Genomic DNA, 20,270 nt, shown 5'->3' with positions numbered 1-20,270 from the left:
AAAGAGTAATACTATTTTTCCTGGTCTAGCCTGGTCTAGAGTGAAGTCTGCACCAGAGACAGGCTTTTTCTCTAGGCTCGCTGCATCGATTATCAATAATGCACTAATATGCCTGAGCAAATACCCGGGTCGATTATACTTTTTTCTTAAATTGGAAGTCATTTCAAATATTGGATTAAGTGGATTAGCTAGTAAGGATAGATCAAACCCGGATCCTTGTTTCGAACAAAGAAATGGAATGTTGTCCGAAAGAGACCAGTGGGCCCAGCCGTCCGCTCCGCCCCGACATCTTCCCGAGCTGAACCATGGTTCTGGTACGGGTGTATTTCGTGGGGATGTCGGGAACCTTGGAACCCGACACATCGGATTCATTCTAAGGACCATTTTCCCCATACGTATATAAATGAACCCATTACTGCCAAGGGGCTGGACAATTGTCAATACTCCGTAGTTACTGACGTGGTCATCTGGAGACAGTCCCCACCTTCTCTTCGGTGTCCACTTCTATGAACATGTGTTGGATTTCCTGAGTACTCCGTAAACTCAACACCCCGCGAAGGCCTATTCGGGCGATGCACATGCACATTCATGTACTATGCAGTGTGGGCTGCAGCCCTTTGTGGTAAAATCTGGCTTTTCTTTTCTTCCCGGAGAATTCTACCCCTTCAAGATCATATATTGGGCGCGGTAATGCATGTTTACGGACGTAGTAAGCCCCTAGTTCAATTCAAAATTTCACGGCCATCTGCCGGAATTCCCGGGATACTGGAAGTGGACCAGAATAGAAAGGATCTACATGATGGATAGAAAAATGTGTAACCGTATTTTTCACCCTTTTCATAGATTTGTTCTGTACCCAAGGTTTATTGAAGTAAAAAAGTACTTCGGTAATTCGGGATAATGAACCCTCATAATATGTGTACTTTTGTCAATTAAGATCAAGATCATCGCTTGAAATTGAGATAAATCCCTTTGAATCTGTGAACTAGTCACACACCTATTTGACAGACCCCTTGGGATAAGCGGTGAAGGGCAAGGAAATGAATTGATCCACCTGAAGAATCCCGAGGGAGTGGACGTCCAACTATATTAATAATGCTTCTCACCCAGTCCCAGAACAGACTGAGTGGGGTTTGGTGGGGGTTGCCATCGTCACAGAGAAAGAACAAACTGAAAAGGGAGGAGGTCACTTGGCATGACAATACTGCAGGCACATTGGTCAAGTAGTCCGAACTGTGAGATTATGCTGTTAGAAACTCGTCAGTGAACCCACTGGTCCAATTGCTTCTTGTTTTTGACAGCGGGCGAATATCCATTTCTGCGTCAATGGAGCCCGCAATGCGAGGCCCTTTTTTGGTCCTGCGTCCAGTAAGGGCTAGATGAGAGTCCAATAAACCTCGAAATATTTTTGCTTTGACTCCTTTCTAATGCTCATACATCCATGCATAGAGCAACTATTCCAAAATTGCCATGTTCCATGTGATCTGATGGAGTTTTTTTGGCTCTTTAGCGTTTCGTATCTTTGCTACTTCTTGGTCCAGTATCAGTGTGACACCGTTTTTGAGTCTTCATTCTGTCACACTGGGCTTTTCCAATGAAGTAAAAGATGAAGTTAAGACAAAGTCGTTGTTTTCTTTCATTATCTTTCTGTACACTCACGCCTCAATTGATGTATTGTATGCACAGTAGGACTTTCAGTCCATGTCAGCCATGAAATCATGGATAAAGATGGGGCCGAGGATAAAACTGTACCTGTAAGACTAGATTTCACTCGATCCACAATGTCGGGCACTCGCAAAAGTAGGTCATATGCATGTCAGTCTGCTAGACCACAATGCATTAGCTGACAGTACGCCTAGGCTTGAGATTTATTGGCGTGCCCTAGAACGAAATGAAATCAAGCTTGTTTTGATACTTGAAGTTATAGGGCACTCCTGGTGCCTTGAGCTCCGCAGTTCCTCAAGGTGACCCGCCCTTTTCAATTTTAGCTTTTAACCCTATGTTTCAACCCATACATCTGGAAGTAAGAATCAATGAAGCTTGCCTATATTCCAACTGAGTACAATTCACCTATGATAAGAAATCAGATTCTTTCCGGGTTGATTGTCTGGCAGAACAAAGAGCTGTCCAAGAGTAGATAGGCCATCTTGGCCCGTATTCGGTCAACGAGTACACAGACGCCCCATATGGGAGCAGTAAGCCGTCACTTGAAGCTCAGCTCGGAGTGTGGTCAGAGATTTCTGAATTCAAAGGAGTTGAAGTAAGAATTGTGCGGGTTGAATTGGGAGGCCTAGCTCGTCTTTCTGCTTGCACAATTAGTACGTACGTTTTATGACTGGGCCCTGATACGCAACCCTTTTGACAGGCGCCCGGAAAGCGTGTATGATTCTGAAGCCGCCATCAAGCCCTTTGCCGCCGGCTTGACCCCCCTCAAGCGGCACCCGATCGCATCCATGAAAATCACAGCACTTTTAATTTCCTTTTCTCCCACCCCCTCTTGATCATAGAAGTCGATGCACCCTTGACCTGACAATTTAGTGCCTCTCCAGAAATTCGAACAAAGAGTATTCGTTATAACAACCGGCAAACAGAAATTTGTGCACAACAAATTCTGCAGAAAAGGAAGACTTACAATGACGTACTGAAATGCCGATCTCCTGTTGCTTATTCTCTTCAAGCTTCACATAATGCTGACCTTCATCTCTTGATATTCAAGAAGCCCAGATTCGCAGACAGCAGAGTTGGACCGTCAGTTCCTCGACACTGTCACCATCCAGGGCCGGGAGTATCAAAAGTACTCTATCGACCACAACATCTATTTCGGACCCGTTGACGACGTAAGGGGAAGCCAATTCGTGAGCTGTATATCACACAAAGCTCTTTAATGACAATGAAGATAGGAAGAAGCCCAGAGTCTGGATCATCAGCAAAAAATCTTCCAAAAAATCTTTGACGACCGCCTAGTATTTCCACCAATTCCACGGCTGCGAAGAGTGTTGGATTGTGGACATGGATCCGCCTCGTGGGCTGTGGACGTTGCTGAACAGTATCCAAATTGCGATGTAAGATGTTTCTATCATTTCGCTCACTTGTCATATAACACTGACTGTTCTCAAAGGTCATTGGCGTAGACATCGCACCGCAAATGACCCCGGATGATGTGCCTGAAAATCTTTGGCTCCAGGTGAGTGTTAATTCCATTTAAGGTGTTATTGATCTCTTGATAGAAGGGATCCTGTAGAAGGGATCCTGGTCTTGAGATTCATATCCGGGAAGCACTGAAATGCTTGCCGGTGTGTGGTGCTGATGAGGACGGTCGCTAACACCACAATGTGTAGGTCGATGACCTGAACCGAAGATTCACATTCCCCTCGAACCATTTTGACCTGGTCCATTCTCAACTTCTTGCAACGGGCATCCACCGTGCGCGATGGCCATCTTACATCCACGATATCGTCAGGTGCGAAAATTCTGCTGCTTCCAATCAACCCATTGCGTTCACCCGCCATCTTTGCAAGAAACTCAGTACTAATGCCTGAATTTTTCCCAAAGGGTATTGAAGCCGGGAGGATGGATCCAAATGGTCGAAATATACTTCAACGTTCAGTCTGACAATGGCTCTCTCACTGACCAGCATGCTTTGCGAAGGTGGAGTACGCAATTTATGCGTGCATTGGAAGATCAAAAAGACCTCCGTATCGGATCGAGACTGCAAGATCTGTGCATGAGGGAGGGTTTGGAGGAAGTTGACAGCAAGATGATCCCGCTCCCTTTATCTGCATGGCCGACTGGTGAGTGGTTGCTGTTTTAGCTTAATAGATGAAGAGCTAATACAATTCAGATTCAAGGATGCGATCTATCGGACAATCCAATGGTGATAACATCCAACAGCTTCTTCGATCCCTGGCGCTACATCCACTCACCCAGCGTTTGCACATGTCGAGAGAGAAATTTGACTTGCTGGTGGAAAATTCCCAGCAAGAGGCGATAAATCCTTCATTGAAGGCATACTTCCCATTGTACGTACTCAATATTTGGAAATCAAAATAGTTACCAGCGTTCTGATCGGCTCAGATACATTTGCATTGCCCGAAAGCCGGCATGAGCGACGAGACATGCAGGCCCGCTGCATGTATTCCATGTCGAAATGACAAACTTTGAATGTTTTGACATATTTATTGGCTGCCAAGGTGTTCTCAGATATGCATCTTCGATTTTGGTTCCAAGGTTTCCCCACTACGCGCCTGCATAGATCAACGAGTTAGCTAAGATACGGTCCGTCAAACGCGAATCTTCTTCATCCCATATACCTCAGAAAGTCTTCTATATTTCATTACACCTCGTGCTCACTATTTGTAACTGCTCTGGGCTCCAGTGAGTGTGTCCAGATCTTTGAAAGGCGAAGTCGTGACATGGAAAGGTGGTCGTACAAGGAGATGCAGCCGGCTGAGGAAAAAACTCAATGTATTCTCCATCGCACACTCGCCAAAAATGAGAGTTTTCTCCAGCCCAGATTACATCTATGTGTTCAAAGTACGTTCCCGAGGTCCATACACTGACAGTTCCAAGGTGGACAGTGGATCGAGGTTTGAGGTGAACCGGACAGAGATCTGCGATACTGAGATGCGAAATCTCGTCTTTTTTCGATATCTTGGTTAGACGTCAAGAAAAAGTGATAGGTAGCTTGACAGACAGAAAATCGCTTAATAGAGTCACGGGAGAGGAGACCATACTGGTTGCTAACCTCGATCCGACCATACCGACTTCGGAGATATTGTGGGTAGTTTCAAAGCCCAAGTACCAGCCCAGCAGTGAAGTGAGACTCTGCTATGGATTATTAAGAGAAGTAAGTTCTCAAGGAAGAAGAATGGAAGGCGAATGGAAGGGTTGTGGAAGGATGGAAGGTAAATGGAAGGAAAGAAGGGGCTCCAGGGCCACGGGACGGCGAGACCGGGGGAACGTTAAGCCCTGTTGCCCTCACTATCAACTCTGTTTGCAATGCTCTTGGAATCCAATCAACCCTCGATCCAGAAAAAAAAGGTACCATTGCACTGCTTCAACCACCAATGCACCGATATTCTAACGCTGAAATGACTCCATTTAGGGTCTAGACCCTGTCCGATCACATCATGTCCTAGTTCTAACCCCTGATAGCCCACCTCGGAAGACAAATCCAGAATAACTACAGATAAAAACAGACAATCTCAGCCAATATGTCCATTACATAGAGATATCTACGAGGTCTCCGTTATGCCCAAACACAAGTGACCTGAAAAAGAGCTATGACCTACTCCGTATCCGTGAGGCCGCATCAGCCGACGACATAGGAGAGTACGATTGACAAGACGTACTTCGGGCTGTGGACATGATGCGTCGATCCCCGAGGCCCGTAATGAGAATATGGCGCCTATGACATTCAAACACAAATCAGAAGATGGGCTCGGGCCTGAACTAGCGCGTTGGGCGTCTCCTTAGGTATATATTTACTTGACACTGTCCTATTATAATTCATTCAGAATGATTATCCAGTGGCCATACTGTATCAGATGAAACACCTGATATTGTCTTTTTTTTAGCCTGTCCAAGAGGAAGAAACGCTTTCATCATAATCTACCCGCGATTGTCGCTTCCGAGGCCCATTATGGGTCTCGCCCGCGATAGAGTCAAACAAGTCCCCGGACCATCCATTAATCAAGCAGCTTTACTAAGAGAAAGAATACTATCTCGCTTAGGACCTAGGAAAGGAGGGCTAAGCCTTATAGAATTACTGTTGATGCCTTCTTCAAAAATGGGCCCTATGGAGCTACACCTCAGCTGTTTAGCCTTCTATACCTAGTTGGTCTAAATTAATAGAAGGATATTGCTCTTTTACTCTAGATTGGTTAATACTGCAAGGCAAATTTCGATGCAATACTTGTTGAAAATGAAGACAACTGAAGCGGCCAAGATAGGCGCCTAAGCTAGCGACCAAACACAGACACCTGATTTTTAAGGCATAAAACACCCCCATGAGGAAAGGCGCTGATTTCCATATCAGGAAGTCAGTGCACTTTGATATGCCAAATTAAAGCTCCTGGCAGTGATCCAGGTATTTTTGCCCACGTGCTGGGAAGCTATTTTCCCGCCACTCCATCCTTTTAAGATGACCTCTTTTAAATAGCCAACCGCCTTCTTAAGGAAGAAGCCTGGGTGCTGCACAAAGCTTAGCGACCCAGCTATAGCTGTCAGCAGATTTCATCGCTTGACGCAACTGCAGTGAATTCTGGCAAGTCCGCTATACTTTTTCCAGCTTCGGTCCACATTTGGATCGCTGTCTAAATAGTCGACGAATACCTCTTTTATTCGAATTTCTGGTTCATAACTATATCATACAGCCTGAATTTGAGTTAACGTTACAACATGTTTTCATACGTCAAGGGCTGTAGACTTCAATTCAAAGCTTGATAGTCTTCCCAATTCAATTGGAAATCTTGCACGCCTAACTTTGTACAACAGCCGAATAATTGCATTTCCTTTGCAACAAATGGAGCTCGCAATGCGAGACCAATAGGACTTTGAACGCCATCTTGTCAGCTTTACTTACAATTGTGCTCTATAGAATCAGGTCTCTCAGTTATTTGATTGGATGGGCCCTAGATCAGTAGCTGTTGCCATTGAGTAGAGCCTCCAACTTTTGGTACTTGCTGCTTGCAATGGCTTCTCTCGGCGAATATTTGTCTATTCCTGGAATTGCTATGTCAGTTGATCATATTCATGTCACAAGCTCCTATGCAGGTTTCATGGCTGCGACTTCTCTCCAAGCCAGATTTTCCTCAGACCAAAGCGGTGCTATGAAAGTCGCTATGGGAGGGCGTCACCCTCAACCTGGGCGAAGCTGCCGGTATTCTCTGCTTTGCTCAACACCCTGAATGGATGAACGGCTGCTGACTTATGGGAACTTCGAATGCATGATGAGGAGGGAGGTCATCCAATCAGTAGAGGCAGCTATTCGTATGTCCCAGATACCCCACGGCTTGGAAGCCATATCTGCAACGGGCCAAATCATAACGGGCATGAGCGCCATATGGGCACAATTTGCTTCTCGAGTACGTCGGGCTTTATTTGAGTGAAAAGATAGGAGCGAATTGTGAAAGAACCCAAGTTGCCGCCATGGTCATTGATTCGTCTTAATTTAAGCCGTGAGCAATATTCGTCAGAATATCGGCATTAAAATGCCTCCTGTCAATTTCTCAGGCGCATCAACCGTCATAGATGGGCCTAAGATGGCTTAGGTTGATCAACTGTTTAAATCCCTTGTTGATCAACCTCGTCTCGCGTTTTAGTCTTGGAAAGTGTTGTTATCCATTTCCGATCCATGGATATAGAATAGAAGCTTGATTGCATGATGATGAAAGCCATCAGCAATCACTCACATTAATAAATGTATGATTAACTTATAGCATATCGAGAAATACAGTAGTGGGTATCATCTAGTCCGCATAGTGTTGTTGGTTTAGCATAAACCTTACAGCCGGCTACCAAATATAGACACCTTGCTTTTAAGGCATAAAATCAATCCCAATGAGGAAAGGCGGCGGGGAGAAAAAAGTTGGCGCCGATTTTCATAGAAGCGGACCATCATTTCTTCTCCCAACTCACAGATCAGCCACGATGCCATCAACCTACAAGAAGGATAAGCCGTGGGATACGGATGATATCGACAAATGGAAGGTGAGAAGATGAAATCAGGAATATTTTGATTCAGCAACTGACACCATGTCGCAAATTAGATCGATGAATTCAAGCCGGAAGACAATGTCGGTGGAAACTTTGTCGAAGAGTCGTCGTTCATGACACTATTTCCCAAATACCGGGAACAATATCTGAAGGAAGCTTGGCCGGAAATTACAAGGTCGCTGGAGAAGAAAGGCATTGCGTGTACACTTGATTTGGTCGAAGGTAGCATGACCGTCAAGACAACCCGAAAGACCTACGACCCTGCCGTGATCCTGAAAGCCCGCGACCTGATCAAGCTACTCGCACGAAGTGTCCCCGTTGTTCAAGCCCTCAAAATTCTTCAGGACGATATCGCTTGTGATGTGATCAAGATCCGCAACCAGGTTGCAAGCAAGGAGCGCTTCGTGAAACGTCGCCAGCGAATTCTCGGCCCGAACGGATCAACCCTTAAAGCTTTGGAGCTTCTTACAAGCACATACATCATGGTTCAGGGTAACACGGTCGCAGTAATGGGACCTTTCAAGGGTCTTAAGGAAATACGCCGCATTATTGATGACTGCATGGCGAACATCCATCCAATCTACCACATCAAGGAACTGATGATCAAGCGTGAGCTTGCAAAAGATCCCACACTCGCGAACGAGTCATGGGACAGATTCCTGCCTAATTTCAAGAAGCGCACGCTCTCCAAGCGTCACGTGCCTTACAAGGTCACCGACAAGGCGAAGAAGGTCTACACACCGTTCCCGCCTGCTCCAGAGAAGAGCAAGGTCGATCTACAGATCGAGTCTGGCGAGTACTTCCTTTCTAAGGAGGCTAACGACCGTGCGCGAAAGGAGGAAGTGGTCGAGCGCCAGCGCGTGAAGCGTGAAGAGAAGATGCGCGAACGTGAGAAGGATTTCATTGCGCCAGAAGAGCATGCGCCTGCGGATCTGGATGATGAGAAGAAGAGAAAGAAGGAAAAGAAGGAGAAGAAGGAGAAACGGAAGCGCGAGGCTGAAGCCGAGGGTGATGAAGGCGCTGAGCGTGAGGAGAAGAAGAAGAAGAAGAGCAAGTCAAAGTCCAAGGACGTGATCTCTGATGAGGAATAAAAGTTCTCTATGGGTTTAAATTGTTTGGACTTTGGCGCTTTTTGGCAGAGCATGGGTCTGGCGTTTTTCCTGTCCTCTATTACTATCTCTTGCACTGCTTTTGAGATAATCTTTATACCTGGGTATCATGTAAAATGACACATGTTTGCATTTGATACAAACTCTGAGCTTTGGTAAATCAAGTGTGTTACTTCCTAGATTATATTATATCACTGCACTGAACAACTTTCCATCCACCTGGACACCCCAGTCAAGCTCTCATTTCTTATGAGAGTAGTAAGTACAGATACGATGGCCAATTATAATGACTCGGCAATATCATCAGTACAGACAGAACACTCATTCCCTATGAGAATGCATGCTTAGATGATATCGTGCTCCTCCAGGGTAGTAATATGACTGGGCTTTCGCTCATCGGAAAGGATATTAATCTCTGGTTGATTGGTCATGCCCATTTGATGCGCGAATGTGTCGTGAGGCTTCCATTTGGCACTTCTCATGGGAGTAGTCTCTTCGAACATCTTGTCCACCTGTTCCAGGGTGAGTGATTTCGTCTCCGGGATGACGAAGAAGGCAAACAGGCAACATAGGACGAGTGCGCTGCCCCAAACAAAAAAGACTTTTACCCCGAGGTTACCCTTGTCCTTGTCGACAATGAATGGTGTGATTACGGCAATAATACAATTCCAAAGCCAGTTGGAAGCCGTAGCAAGTGCGACGCCCTTTGCCCGGATGGGAAGAGGATAGATCTCGCCAATGACGACCCATGCGGCAGGGCCCCATGTCATGGCAAAAGAAGCGATGTAAAAGCAGGTGAATACGATGAGACAGATGCTCCTGTGATTGAGACTGTTAAAACAGTTATCTGCTAGCAACACGATATCTAGAAACTCACGCAGTATGGCTTCCCTCTTTGGCTACACCAACAATGGCGACAACAAACTCACTGAAGCACATTGCAAGAGCCCCCCATATCAGCAGAGAGCGGCGTCCAAATTTCTCAATCATGTAGAAAGATGCCGGAGTGGCCACCACATTGACAACATTCGTTATTGTAGAAATCAAGAAGGCGTTTTTGATCCCGACCTGCTGAAAGAATGTGGTACCATAGTAGACTAACAAAATTAGAGAGGAATCAAGTATTTTTTTCGAGTAAGCGAACCCATAGCTTACAAATAAAGTTGATTCCTGTCCACTGCTGAAACATCTGCAAGCAGCATCCAGCAATGACTCGACGGAGGTTGCCTCGGCGGGACATACCACCCTTGAAACAATCTGACCAGGAGGTGCTTGCAATCTTCTTTTCGTACTCGAAGTTGGCTTGAATCTCCGCAAGCTCAGCCTGGATGGCAGGATTGGAGCTGGGCTGACCACGAACTCTCTCCAGCGAACGGAGAGCATCGTTAATCCTACCACACCGAACATAGTAGCGCGGAGATTCTGGGAGCATAAAGAGTCCACCGGCGAGGATAGCTGCCCAGACAAACTGAAGTCCAATGGGGATGCGATATGATGCCGTTCCATTCCGATCTTTACAGCCTTGGGCGACGCCAGATGCGACTAAAAGACCTATGGTAATAGCCCACTGGTAAACAGAAATCAGCAGGCCTCGAACCTTGCGAGGAGAGATCTCAGAGACATAGAGAATCACAGTGGCAGAGACGCCTCCAACGCCAAGGCCGGCAATGAAACGGCCAACAACAAATGCAGACACTGTGTTGGTTCCAACTTGAACAGCAACCCCAATGGCGAAAATCAAGCAAGAGATCATGATTGTGATCCGGCGGCCGACGCTCTCAGAGATACCTCCACCAGCTAGAGCTCCAATGAATGTACCAGCAGAGAGGATCGATGTGATAAGAGACTTCCTTGAGGTACCAATCATGAATCCAGATGGGTCCTCGGTCATTGGAACGGGATGTCCATATTGCTTCTTGACATAATCCATGCCTAAGACTCCTGAGATATAGCCAGAATCATATCCAAAGAGGATACCTAGCGGTAAAAAATTGTCAGCTTTAGCGGAATAGACCTCAGGATAGCTCTTGATAGAACGACAAACCTCCAAAACTAGCAAAACCACATATGAGGTATGCACGCCAGGTGACAGCGGCCTCTATCAGATGAAAGTCAGTAGTTCCGACGAGGTGATTTTCGGCCATTGCGGCAATGAAGAGCCAATGGGCGTATTAGGTGTGAAGAATGCAATGATGAGAAGATAAATAAATAGAAGAAAGTGCAGAATGAGAAAGGCAAAAGATGAAGTATATCTTGAATTAGATAGGGAAAGTAGGCCCAAAGGCTTAAGAAGGATGTCGGCATAGAGCTGTCGAGGCAACAGTAACACATAGGCGCATTCACGGGGGACAACATCCGTGCTAAGATTAAGATTAAGGATCAATGATTAGCTTTCAACCTTGGAGCCTGCAAGACTTCCAAGGTTCTAGGATATTAAGGAATACTGAGTCGAGTGGCTTGAGTAGGGTCTATTTCCAACTTCCAAGCCTTATGTTATTTTGAAGTTGACTACACCAAAACACTTATTTTCTTCTCCTTTTCAGGGTCTCAAATGCTGAGTACAATGTAGTAGCCCGGACAAGAAAGGAAATTCGGTGGAACATGCCATCAAAATCTAGAACCAATGTGAAACGACCTTGGAATCCTCCATGATAAATCAATATCCAACGGGTACAAAATACCCTAGAGCCATCCATGGATGGATCTATGGCCACTTATCTAGAATGATACAAGGTTCTGTAGGTAGAGCTACCAATCTTAATTCGCCCTGTACCTAGGTATGGTTCACCACGCTTGATTGTCACTTCGGTCAGCGGCAGAAATCACACCTGATGAAAAGAAAAGAAAATAGAGCCGAACGGCATACAAGCCACCTGGTCGACAAGGATGTTAATGCCGCCAACCTTCTGCGAACCAGATAGTAGAACAAATCAAAAGTATCAGTTTCTTAGACTGTTCTTATAGTTGGATTGTCCTAAAGAAGATATATGGACCTCAGGAGGGGTTGTAAGTATATATCTCGGTGCTCTTTAGGAGCAAATCTAATGAGGTGTCCACAAAAAGAAGAGTATTATTGGAAGATCAGCTCGTACCGACTGAGCCTTGGTTATTTGGGCTTTAGGAAACGCTTCTTGGAAATACTAACTAGCTCAACATTTCCCCTTGCATACTGTTTTTCATATAATTGTACCACGCGAAGGGTGGCCAAGACCTTTTCGGACTTCATCACTAGTTGCGTCATCAAATCTTTCGCATCTCCTTCTACCATACGACCGATTGAACCAGTCGGTTCCGGCGCCGGTGCTGATATAAGTCTGGGGTCTGTCCCAAGCCTAAGGTCACCTACTTGTGGAGGTCAAACAGGGATAGGAGTCACAACTTCGTAAATGGGTACTGTACCTGGGGTAGTCCATTGAGATATGATTCTCTGTTCGTTGGTGGTATTGGATTAATTCACACGTCTTTGAGCAGAGACAAGGATTTATTTGTGGATCTCTTTGGTCTTGGTCTCACGTCGTTTAAGAAAACCAGAAATGTAACCATTGCTAAATTTGGGTGCATCATCAAGCTAATAGATTAGCATATTTGAACAAAACACTAGTCCAGGATAATCACAACCTTTGGCATCAAACTCGTGAACACAAATTGTCAGCTTTTAGAGGGCTGTAGGCGGTCAATTGGAATGTGAATGGATGATTGATCGATTCATTGATTGAGATTTCAAGCTCTATGGAGTATCTCGCTTAGAACTACAAGTAATTAACTAAATAGCAGTCATGACATAAGCAGATTAAGCCTACGTCAACACAAATCCTTAGTTTTCATCTTCAGCGTTAGCTCACCTCTGGAATTCTGACTCTGATGCTAGATCAGGTCATTTATCAATGAATGAATTTGAAAAATGGTAACTAGGTAAATTGTAATCCAGTAAATTCCAAATATATTTGCGAAGGCTCTTTCCCCAGAAAACTCACTCGGAGCAGTTATTTACCCAGAGAATCTAACCTCATGAGGTTAGTAGCACCGACATACCCCCTCTAGGAATCTTCGATGTCCATAAAGTACCCGGAGAAATATACTCACTACCGTGTCATTCACTCATTACAGCTGCCCTACATGGCTGATGTCATAGGCACCGTCGCATCTGTACTACAATTAGCCGAAATAACCGCAAAAACCGCATTGAAAGTGTACGACTTCTTCTCCATCATTCAAAATGCCCCGCACGAGATAACCGCTCTTGGAAATGATGTTCTTGCAATTTCTGTGCTGGTTCGTAATCTGGCAAATTCACTCGCAAGTAAATCTGTCGAAAAGGCAATTCAGAGGGATGCCGAGATAGAGGATGCTCTGCAGTCCTTAATTGACCCAATGAACAACTGTCAGGCCGCAGTTAAGAGATTACAGGACAAAATTAAGCCACACCTCACTGCGGATCTATCTTCACTCCAGGGTACAGAGTGCGAAATAGACAGCAGCCAATCAAACACATGGAAGATGAAAAGCAAAAACGTGCGCTGGTTTCTTCAGCGGAAGGATGTCTATGCTTCGGCAGCAGAGTTAGAACGTGCGAAGCTTACATTTGGAGGTGCGATGGCGAGTATTACATTGTATGCCGTGCAAACTACTCCTAACCTCAAAATAACTCATATTTTGTGAAAAATGATGAATTTTAGCTTATCAATAGCAGTATCCTCACATTGAAACAATCAAACACAAATCATCAAGCAGATTTGACGGGCTTCCAGAAACGCGAGTATGATGGTGATGCAGTCTCGTTGCCTGACCACGGACAAGGCGATTGTCAGCCAGGATCGACACAAACAAACAATGTGAATATCACATAATGTAAGTCTGTCCCGTGTATTTCTCCGCTGAGATTGACCTGACTCCATTTTGAGCCCTCACAATTGAGGAGATTGATCGATCATGGCTCCATGCCCTGAAATGTCCCGATTCACTTGATGTGAAAACTCGACTTGAAGCTAAGGACCGATTTCACTGGGAGTCCATTGAATGGATGATCAATTCACCCGAATATCGTGAATGGCAAGATAAAGATAAGATAAGCTTTCTCTGGATCAAAGGTGGCCCAGGCAAAGGGAAAACAATGATGTCAATCGGTATTATTGAGCAACTGCTAGACACAAAATACGATCGGACTCATGAACGCCCCTCCTTAGTCACCTTCTTCTTTTGTCAGAATGGAGATTCTGAGCTTAACACCATCGAAGCTCTGCTGAAAGGACTGATTTTGCAACTTCTGAAACAAAATCTAGAACTGAAAGAATGCCTAAGACGCCGATGGGATTCCAAGAAGAACCGTTTCCTTGACGATATGACTTCATGGCACGCGCTTTGGAACATATTCCGGGAAATGCTAAGTGAATGTCGACGTTATCAGGTCTATGTGATCATAGATGCTCTTGACGAATGCGTGTCTGACGGTGTTTCTGATTTCCTGAAAATGATTACGTATACGGGACTTCAGTCAAGCGTCAAATGGCTAGTAATAAGTCGGCCATTTCGTGACGCTGAGAGACAACTCATGGCGGGAATCAATCATAAGCAAGCCACCCTGGACCTTGAATCTGAAAATATCGAGTCGGGTATCCAAAAAGCCATTGGTGTCTATATTGCTTCAAAAGTGGTTGAGCTCCAGCATCTGAACGGATTTTCAGATGAGATCAAACATACAATCAAAAGGCAATTAAATGCAAAGGCAGATGGCACCTATTTATGGATAAGCTTGGTGTGCAAGAAGCTGGAGGGTGTGCACCCAGATAATACATTGAATGCGATTGATACACTACCGCCGGACTTGCATTCATTTTATCATCGTGTATGCTTGCAATTGACCAGTGAGTCCCGTGGTCTCTCGCAGAAATATATGCGAATTCTCAAAGTCATGCTACTGGCTTACCGACCACTTGATTTGAACGAGCTTGAAAGTGTTACTGGGTTCAAGCAGGGGGAATTTTCATTTGACGAGTTTGTGATTGCCTGCCAGTCGATTCTCAAAATACGAGGTAACTCAATTGAATTCGTTCATCAATCTGTCAGAGACTATTTACATGGGCGAGAAGGCGAGTCCCTTCTAGATACTTACGAAAGCTGGGGACATAGCGAGATCGTGCTACAATGTGTTGATTATATGTCTCGCCGACTCAAAGCCGATATTTTGGACTTCGCTCGACCAGATGTGACTCGGAAGGGCCTGGAGTACATCTCGAAAGAGCGAGCTGCGGTGCTAAGTGATCTTGATTATGCAGTCCATCATTGGACTCTGCACCTGAAATTTCACCTGTTAACCGATCTTATAGTCGTCCATGAGGCCATTGAACAGAAAGCAGCTATCAGTAACTTCGTCAAAACCTACTTCTTGGAATGGATCGAGTGTTTAAGTTGGCTGGATAGTATGCCAGATGTTATAATGGGGACGCAGAGACTGAGAACAGTGGCCGAGGTGAGACAATACAAAATGCATTCATTCATCAAGATCCATGGCCTCAAGCATATCATGGATTGGAAAAGCATATTCTAACTTCATAATCGTCATAAAGGTCCAAGACGAATCATTTCTGTTGGAGTTCACCCATGACGCAACTCGATTCCTGCAGCGTCATTCCTACACTTTGGGAATCTGGCCGTTGCAGATATATAGCTCGGCGCTCATTTTCAGCCCTGACAATAGTATTATTCGGAAGTTAAACCGACACAAATTACCGGTTTGGTTGAAAAATGCGCCCTCAAAAGTTCTTCTTGGGGATCTTTAGTACGAAAGTTTGAAGGGCACACAGAAGCAGTTTCAGCGGTCGGATTTTCGCCTGATGGTAAACACATCGCTTCTACATCCACTGATGGCGATATCTATTTCTGGCGAGTTAAAACGGGCGACCTTGAGGAAATCATTGAAGATGACGATCCGCGGACAAAGCAACCATTGATATTTTCGCCAGATGGCAAATGGATTCTATCGATCTGTCACGGGGCGCATCGCCTCGACTATATCAAAGTATGGAATATCGCCGCCGGTGAATTACATGCCACATTCAAGACTGAAGATGCAGATACTGCGACATTCACAGCCAACAGCAAATACATTGTCTCAGTGAATTATGGTAGATCGCCTGCAGTCGAGTTCTGGGACATTCAAGGTTCAAGAATCAGCTCGCAGCTGAAGATGCCCAAAAACGAAGGAAGAGAACATGGAGGTGTGGCGTTATCTCCAGATGGCAGGTACATGGCATCATGCACTAAGGACAACAAGTTCGGGATCTGGACCCCAGAAGGCGCTTTGATTAGGTTTATAAATGTCGGCAAGCACGAGGTCATCGATGCATTGGCGTTCTCTCATGATGGCATATATGTAGCCTCCAGCAGCGGTGCTGGAGACATCAATATTTGGAACACGAAAGATGGCACACTCCTCCAGTCACTACAAAAGCCTCCATCTGAATGTGAACTGCAAGTGCAATCTCTGAACGTTTCTCCAACTAAGGAGCATATAGTGGCTGTGTGTTATTTGGGGCCTGTTCTTTTGTGGAATGTCTCCACCGGCGCTTTTTTGAAGATATTGACTCTCAGCCCTGTCAACTCACTGGAATTTTCCCCGGATGGGACTCATATCGCATCGGCCTCTTCAGACCATACAATCAGTCTATGGGATATAGCAGAGGAGGATGATCTTTCCCCAAATGCTTCGAAAATAGTCGCCCTGTCGACGGATGGTGGCACGACCACAGTTGCAACCTACAAAAAACCCCACCTTACTGTGAAGAATTCCGACGACGAAACCCTAATCTGGAACATGGACTGTCCTGACCTGTTAGATTATTCTGTCAAATTTTCAGTGGACGGAAAGTTCATTGCATGGGCGTCAACATCAGATTCTCGATCTTATATTCATATCGCGGGCACGACTGACAGTTACAATATACGCTGGAAGGCACATCGAGGGTGTATCGGTGCACTAGCGTTCTCTCCTGATGGAAAACTACTCGCGTCAAGTGGAGCGGGCAAGCACTTGATCGAGGTGAATATGTGGACAACGGAAGGCAAGCACTTAAGAACGTTGGCCGCTCATAACACGCTACCTTTGCTATTGTCATTCTCTCCCGACTGCAAATTTTTCGCATCCAGTGACGAACATCACACTCATCTATGGGATCTCAGAAAATGCATCGACTACAAGTATCACTTTTCAGTATATCGGTCTTGGGATCGCCCGAGCAAAGGCAACGTCTATAATCTGAAATTTTCGACCGATGGCAAATCAATATATACCGACAACGGGGTATTGAGGCTTAAAAAGATCTTTCCTGAGACATCACGCGTTCGTTCAGCGACTTTGGATGACCTCGATCTCTGGGTTAGCGATCAGTGGATCCATCTTGGACCGATGCCGTTCATACGGCTGCCAGCAGACCATAATTGGGGACAAAACGATGCAAAGAAAAACCATGTGGTAATTAGTTTCCCTGATCGACCCCATCCAATTGAATTCAATTTTGATCGTGTCTTGATGCTCGGTGAGATCTTGTCGAAAGGTCTAGATGCTCTTTCTCTTTGAGGTAGAGGGTTACGTTCTCGGACGAGATTCCGAGATAGTTGCACAACGAAGGATCAATCCATGCACATGTGGATCCCTAGGTGGACAATATGCATCACAAGATAATCATTCATCGGACCGAACTAACCTTGAAATGACCGAGGTACTATACTTGCAACTATATAGGTAGTAAACAATTAATAACAGTGTTATTGCACAGCCCTGGTGCAATAATTGAATCATATCAAATATTTAGGTCTGAGGAGTCGGATTTGGAGCAAACCTTGAAACAAAAGAAGTGACTTGTGGAAAAGGTGGTTCATAGGAGTTGTAGAAGAAAAAACTTCATTGATTATGGTTTATGAAGATGAAGGTCAATGAAGCAAAAGGTAGAACTGTACGGTTGACCGACCCTAACTATCCACTAGAGGACTTATTTAGTCCGCTAATTGTTAGATCCGGCAGCTGCGTATTTTAAATATACCCGAGCCCAGAAGTATAAAGGTCTGTAGAACTCTGCGTTGGAAGTTCTATCATTTCCGTGTCTTCGTTAGGGACTTTGAAGTATAGAAAACAAGGTTGAATTACATCGTTAGACGCCAGAGCTTCTTAAATACTAAAATCACATCATGTCATGTATCATTCACGCGTCTTCATCCGAAGACGAAGCCTGTAAGCGTTTCCTCTTATCTACCAAGAACGCCTCCTGCTCAAGCTGGCTTTTCTTGATATCAACGAAGAAAACTAAGAAAGCACAACTGACCAGACTCAGAGCGAATAGGAAATAGAACGGAGTGGAGTTATTTCCCGTCGGACTCGCATCGATAATAGCGCTGGATACCAGGGGACCGATGAAAGATGAAGTCTTGCCGATGATGCTAAATAGACTGAAGAAAAGAAACTCATGGCCTCGGGGTGTGACTTCTGAGATCATGATCTGAGAGTAACTGTACCATGGGCAGACGAAAAGACCATAGTATACTTGGTAGACCTGTATCAAAATTAGTCTCTTTCTAGGTAGCAGGACGGAAGATTGTTATGATTTACCCAAACCTCCCATACGTGATGGAATCCGAAACGCTGGGTCCAGATTCCGATCATGCCCCAGCCATCAAGGATAACGATAGAAAAGGCAATGATATTGAACATTGTCTTGGTGCTGAGATCGAAACGCTGCTGAATCCACCAAAACGTATAGATACCGACCGCCTATTTTGAGAATTCTTTTTAATTTGAGCTGCGTTAGGGCCAAAGGAGCTTATACTTACTTGCGCGGCAATTCCAACAACGAGAAGATATGTCAGTTCAAGGGTATTGTAGGCGACGATGCTATTCTGCAAGGTAGAAATGACCGTCACAGTAGTATTGAGCGAGTCTCCTAGCAAAAAGTATCCTATCGTCCTGATTAGTCACTTAAAGCATAAATACTTGAAGTAAAGGAACCTTACCGATCAAATAGATCAAGCTTTGCTTCAAGTGCCAAATCTGCTTTATCGCGTGCCATAGATTCCACAGTCCTGCCACGAAGATGGTTCGCTTACCAGGATCCTGGCCTGGACGGCGCTTTTCGAGGAAGAACCAGGGTAAAGAAACCAGCAGCCAAATGCCAGAAGCAAATGCAATGAGCACACTAAGTCCGTAGTTGTTGTTGGCCACGCTAGCATTCACGTTCAAGCCAAACATAATTCCAATAATGATAGCAAGGATGATGATTTCGCCTAACGACTGAATGTAGAAGGAGATGTTGGCTAGACGGCTGCGCACCATCGTGTCGGCGTGGTCATACTCCTCACGAGTGATAGTTCCAGCAGCATAGGCATCCGCTTTATCTTTCATCTCAGCTGTATTGCGTGCAAGACCTGGAAAAGCAGCGGTCCAGAAGGTCAATGTTGTCTGGTAGGCGATCAGGCCGACGATATATAGACCGACACCGATGCGCCATTTACCCGCGTCGTGGACACCTAACCAGCCAAAACCAATTGCGTACGCGATAATGGACAACCCAATTAGAATGTTAGGTCTCCAGTAGCCAAAATCGGCAAAACTGCCGATAACCAGGAAGACGAAGATCTGGATTGCGAAGGAAATGCCATTGCATAGTAGCACAATACTATTGGTTGAGCGCGGTCTTCCAGCAAAATCTAGGAGACCACTGGCAGGTGCAGCCTGAGAAAGCAGGTTCTGGAATGCTGTTGGCGCAAAGTCTGGAACCGAGTTAGTTCATTTCTCCATCCTGGTGGGTTTCTTGTGTTGGGCCATACTAAACAGTGAGAGCCCATTGTTGCCAATGTAGTAGCTAGTAATGTTTAGTCGTCATCCGTTCATCAGTTCCATTTGATAGTCCCAATAGAAACGAACGAATAATAAGCCCAAATTTCCTTTCGAGAGGTGCGGTATTCTTCATCAAACTGGTCTGGTGGAACCGGACCCGACTCATAGGCCCTCTCCACCTGAAGTCCCTGAGGGTCCACCCCAATAGTCGGGGTTTTCTGGAACTGATCCATATCTCATGAAATCCTCCGAAGTGGCTTGAAATTTCAGATGAGAGATCAAGTCGAGTGGAAGAAGACGATAAACAAGAGAAATCCACAGATATTGAGTTGTGCTCCGGAATGCGCTGCCATGGAGAAAACCCACTTTCAGCCCCGCGAACCAAACCCCTCTTCGAAGGCTTTACGCTATCCTGGTTAGGCCTAGCGATTGTTTAGTGATACTCACCATGAGCCTATCATAATGTGCACATTGGTCTTGGTCTGATTAGTTGTTCAGTATTGGTTGGAAAATTCAACCACTACTTAACAATTGATAATATGTAAATCTCCATCTTGTGCTATTTGGGTATTATTTATACAAGGTCATGTGATTATGGTTATTAATTGAGAGCTCTTTGGTGA

General features: G+C 45.2%; 6 protein-coding genes across 6 annotated transcripts; 4 read left to right on the top strand and 2 right to left on the bottom strand.

Annotated features, from left to right (window-relative positions):
• Positions 1–2,633: 2,633 nt before the first annotated feature.
• N7495_000342 (class I SAM-dependent methyltransferase) lies at positions 2,634–4,105 on the top strand (the record flags this gene model as incomplete). The annotated part of the gene is made up of 9 exons (XM_057203012.1): positions 2,634–2,638; positions 2,717–2,837; positions 2,901–3,062; positions 3,119–3,184; positions 3,228–3,293; positions 3,339–3,460; positions 3,553–3,791; positions 3,842–4,019; positions 4,075–4,105. 9 exons carry the CDS (start codon positions 2,634–2,636, stop codon positions 4,103–4,105), a joined length of 990 nt encoding a protein of 329 aa, XP_057067085.1.
• Positions 4,106–7,650: 3,545 nt separating this feature from the next.
• N7495_000341 (KRR1 small subunit processome component) lies at positions 7,651–8,807 on the top strand (the record flags this gene model as incomplete). Its single annotated transcript, XM_057203011.1, has 2 exons — positions 7,651–7,710; positions 7,770–8,807. The coding sequence occupies 2 exons, from the start codon at positions 7,651–7,653 to the stop codon at positions 8,805–8,807; spliced, it is 1,098 nt and encodes a 365-aa protein (XP_057067084.1).
• A 362-nt stretch (positions 8,808–9,169) lies between these two features.
• On the bottom strand, positions 9,170–10,969 carry N7495_000340 (sugar porter family MFS transporter; the record flags this gene model as incomplete). The annotated part of the gene is made up of 4 exons (XM_057203010.1): positions 9,170–9,656; positions 9,703–9,922; positions 9,981–10,802; positions 10,870–10,969. The coding sequence occupies 4 exons, from the start codon at positions 10,967–10,969 to the stop codon at positions 9,170–9,172; spliced, it is 1,629 nt and encodes a 542-aa protein (XP_057067083.1).
• Positions 10,970–12,941: 1,972 nt separating this feature from the next.
• On the top strand, positions 12,942–13,672 carry N7495_000339 (uncharacterized protein; the record flags this gene model as incomplete). Its single annotated transcript, XM_057203009.1, has 2 exons — positions 12,942–13,435; positions 13,513–13,672. The coding sequence occupies 2 exons, from the start codon at positions 12,942–12,944 to the stop codon at positions 13,670–13,672; spliced, it is 654 nt and encodes a 217-aa protein (XP_057067082.1).
• Positions 13,673–13,938: 266 nt separating this feature from the next.
• Positions 13,939–17,397, top strand: N7495_000338 (WD40 repeat domain-containing protein; the record flags this gene model as incomplete). The annotated part of the gene is made up of 3 exons (XM_057203008.1): positions 13,939–15,291; positions 15,389–15,553; positions 15,610–17,397. The coding sequence occupies 3 exons, from the start codon at positions 13,939–13,941 to the stop codon at positions 17,395–17,397; spliced, it is 3,306 nt and encodes a 1,101-aa protein (XP_057067081.1).
• A 622-nt stretch (positions 17,398–18,019) lies between these two features.
• On the bottom strand, positions 18,020–19,880 carry N7495_000337 (putative autophagy protein (Atg22); the record flags this gene model as incomplete). Its single annotated transcript, XM_057203007.1, has 6 exons — positions 18,020–18,367; positions 18,424–18,585; positions 18,645–18,769; positions 18,825–19,580; positions 19,638–19,672; positions 19,735–19,880. The coding sequence occupies 6 exons, from the start codon at positions 19,878–19,880 to the stop codon at positions 18,020–18,022; spliced, it is 1,572 nt and encodes a 523-aa protein (XP_057067080.1).
• Between the last annotated feature and the right edge of the window lie 390 nt (positions 19,881–20,270).

Source organism: Penicillium taxi (genome assembly GCF_028828555.1).
Source record: "Penicillium taxi strain IBT 34144 chromosome Unknown utg000001l_segment0_segment0, whole genome shotgun sequence".
Classification (NCBI taxonomy): domain Eukaryota; kingdom Fungi; phylum Ascomycota; class Eurotiomycetes; order Eurotiales; family Aspergillaceae; genus Penicillium; species Penicillium taxi.
The sequence above is the reverse complement of the archived record's forward strand: the minus strand, read 5'-3'. Positions and strand labels throughout refer to the sequence as shown.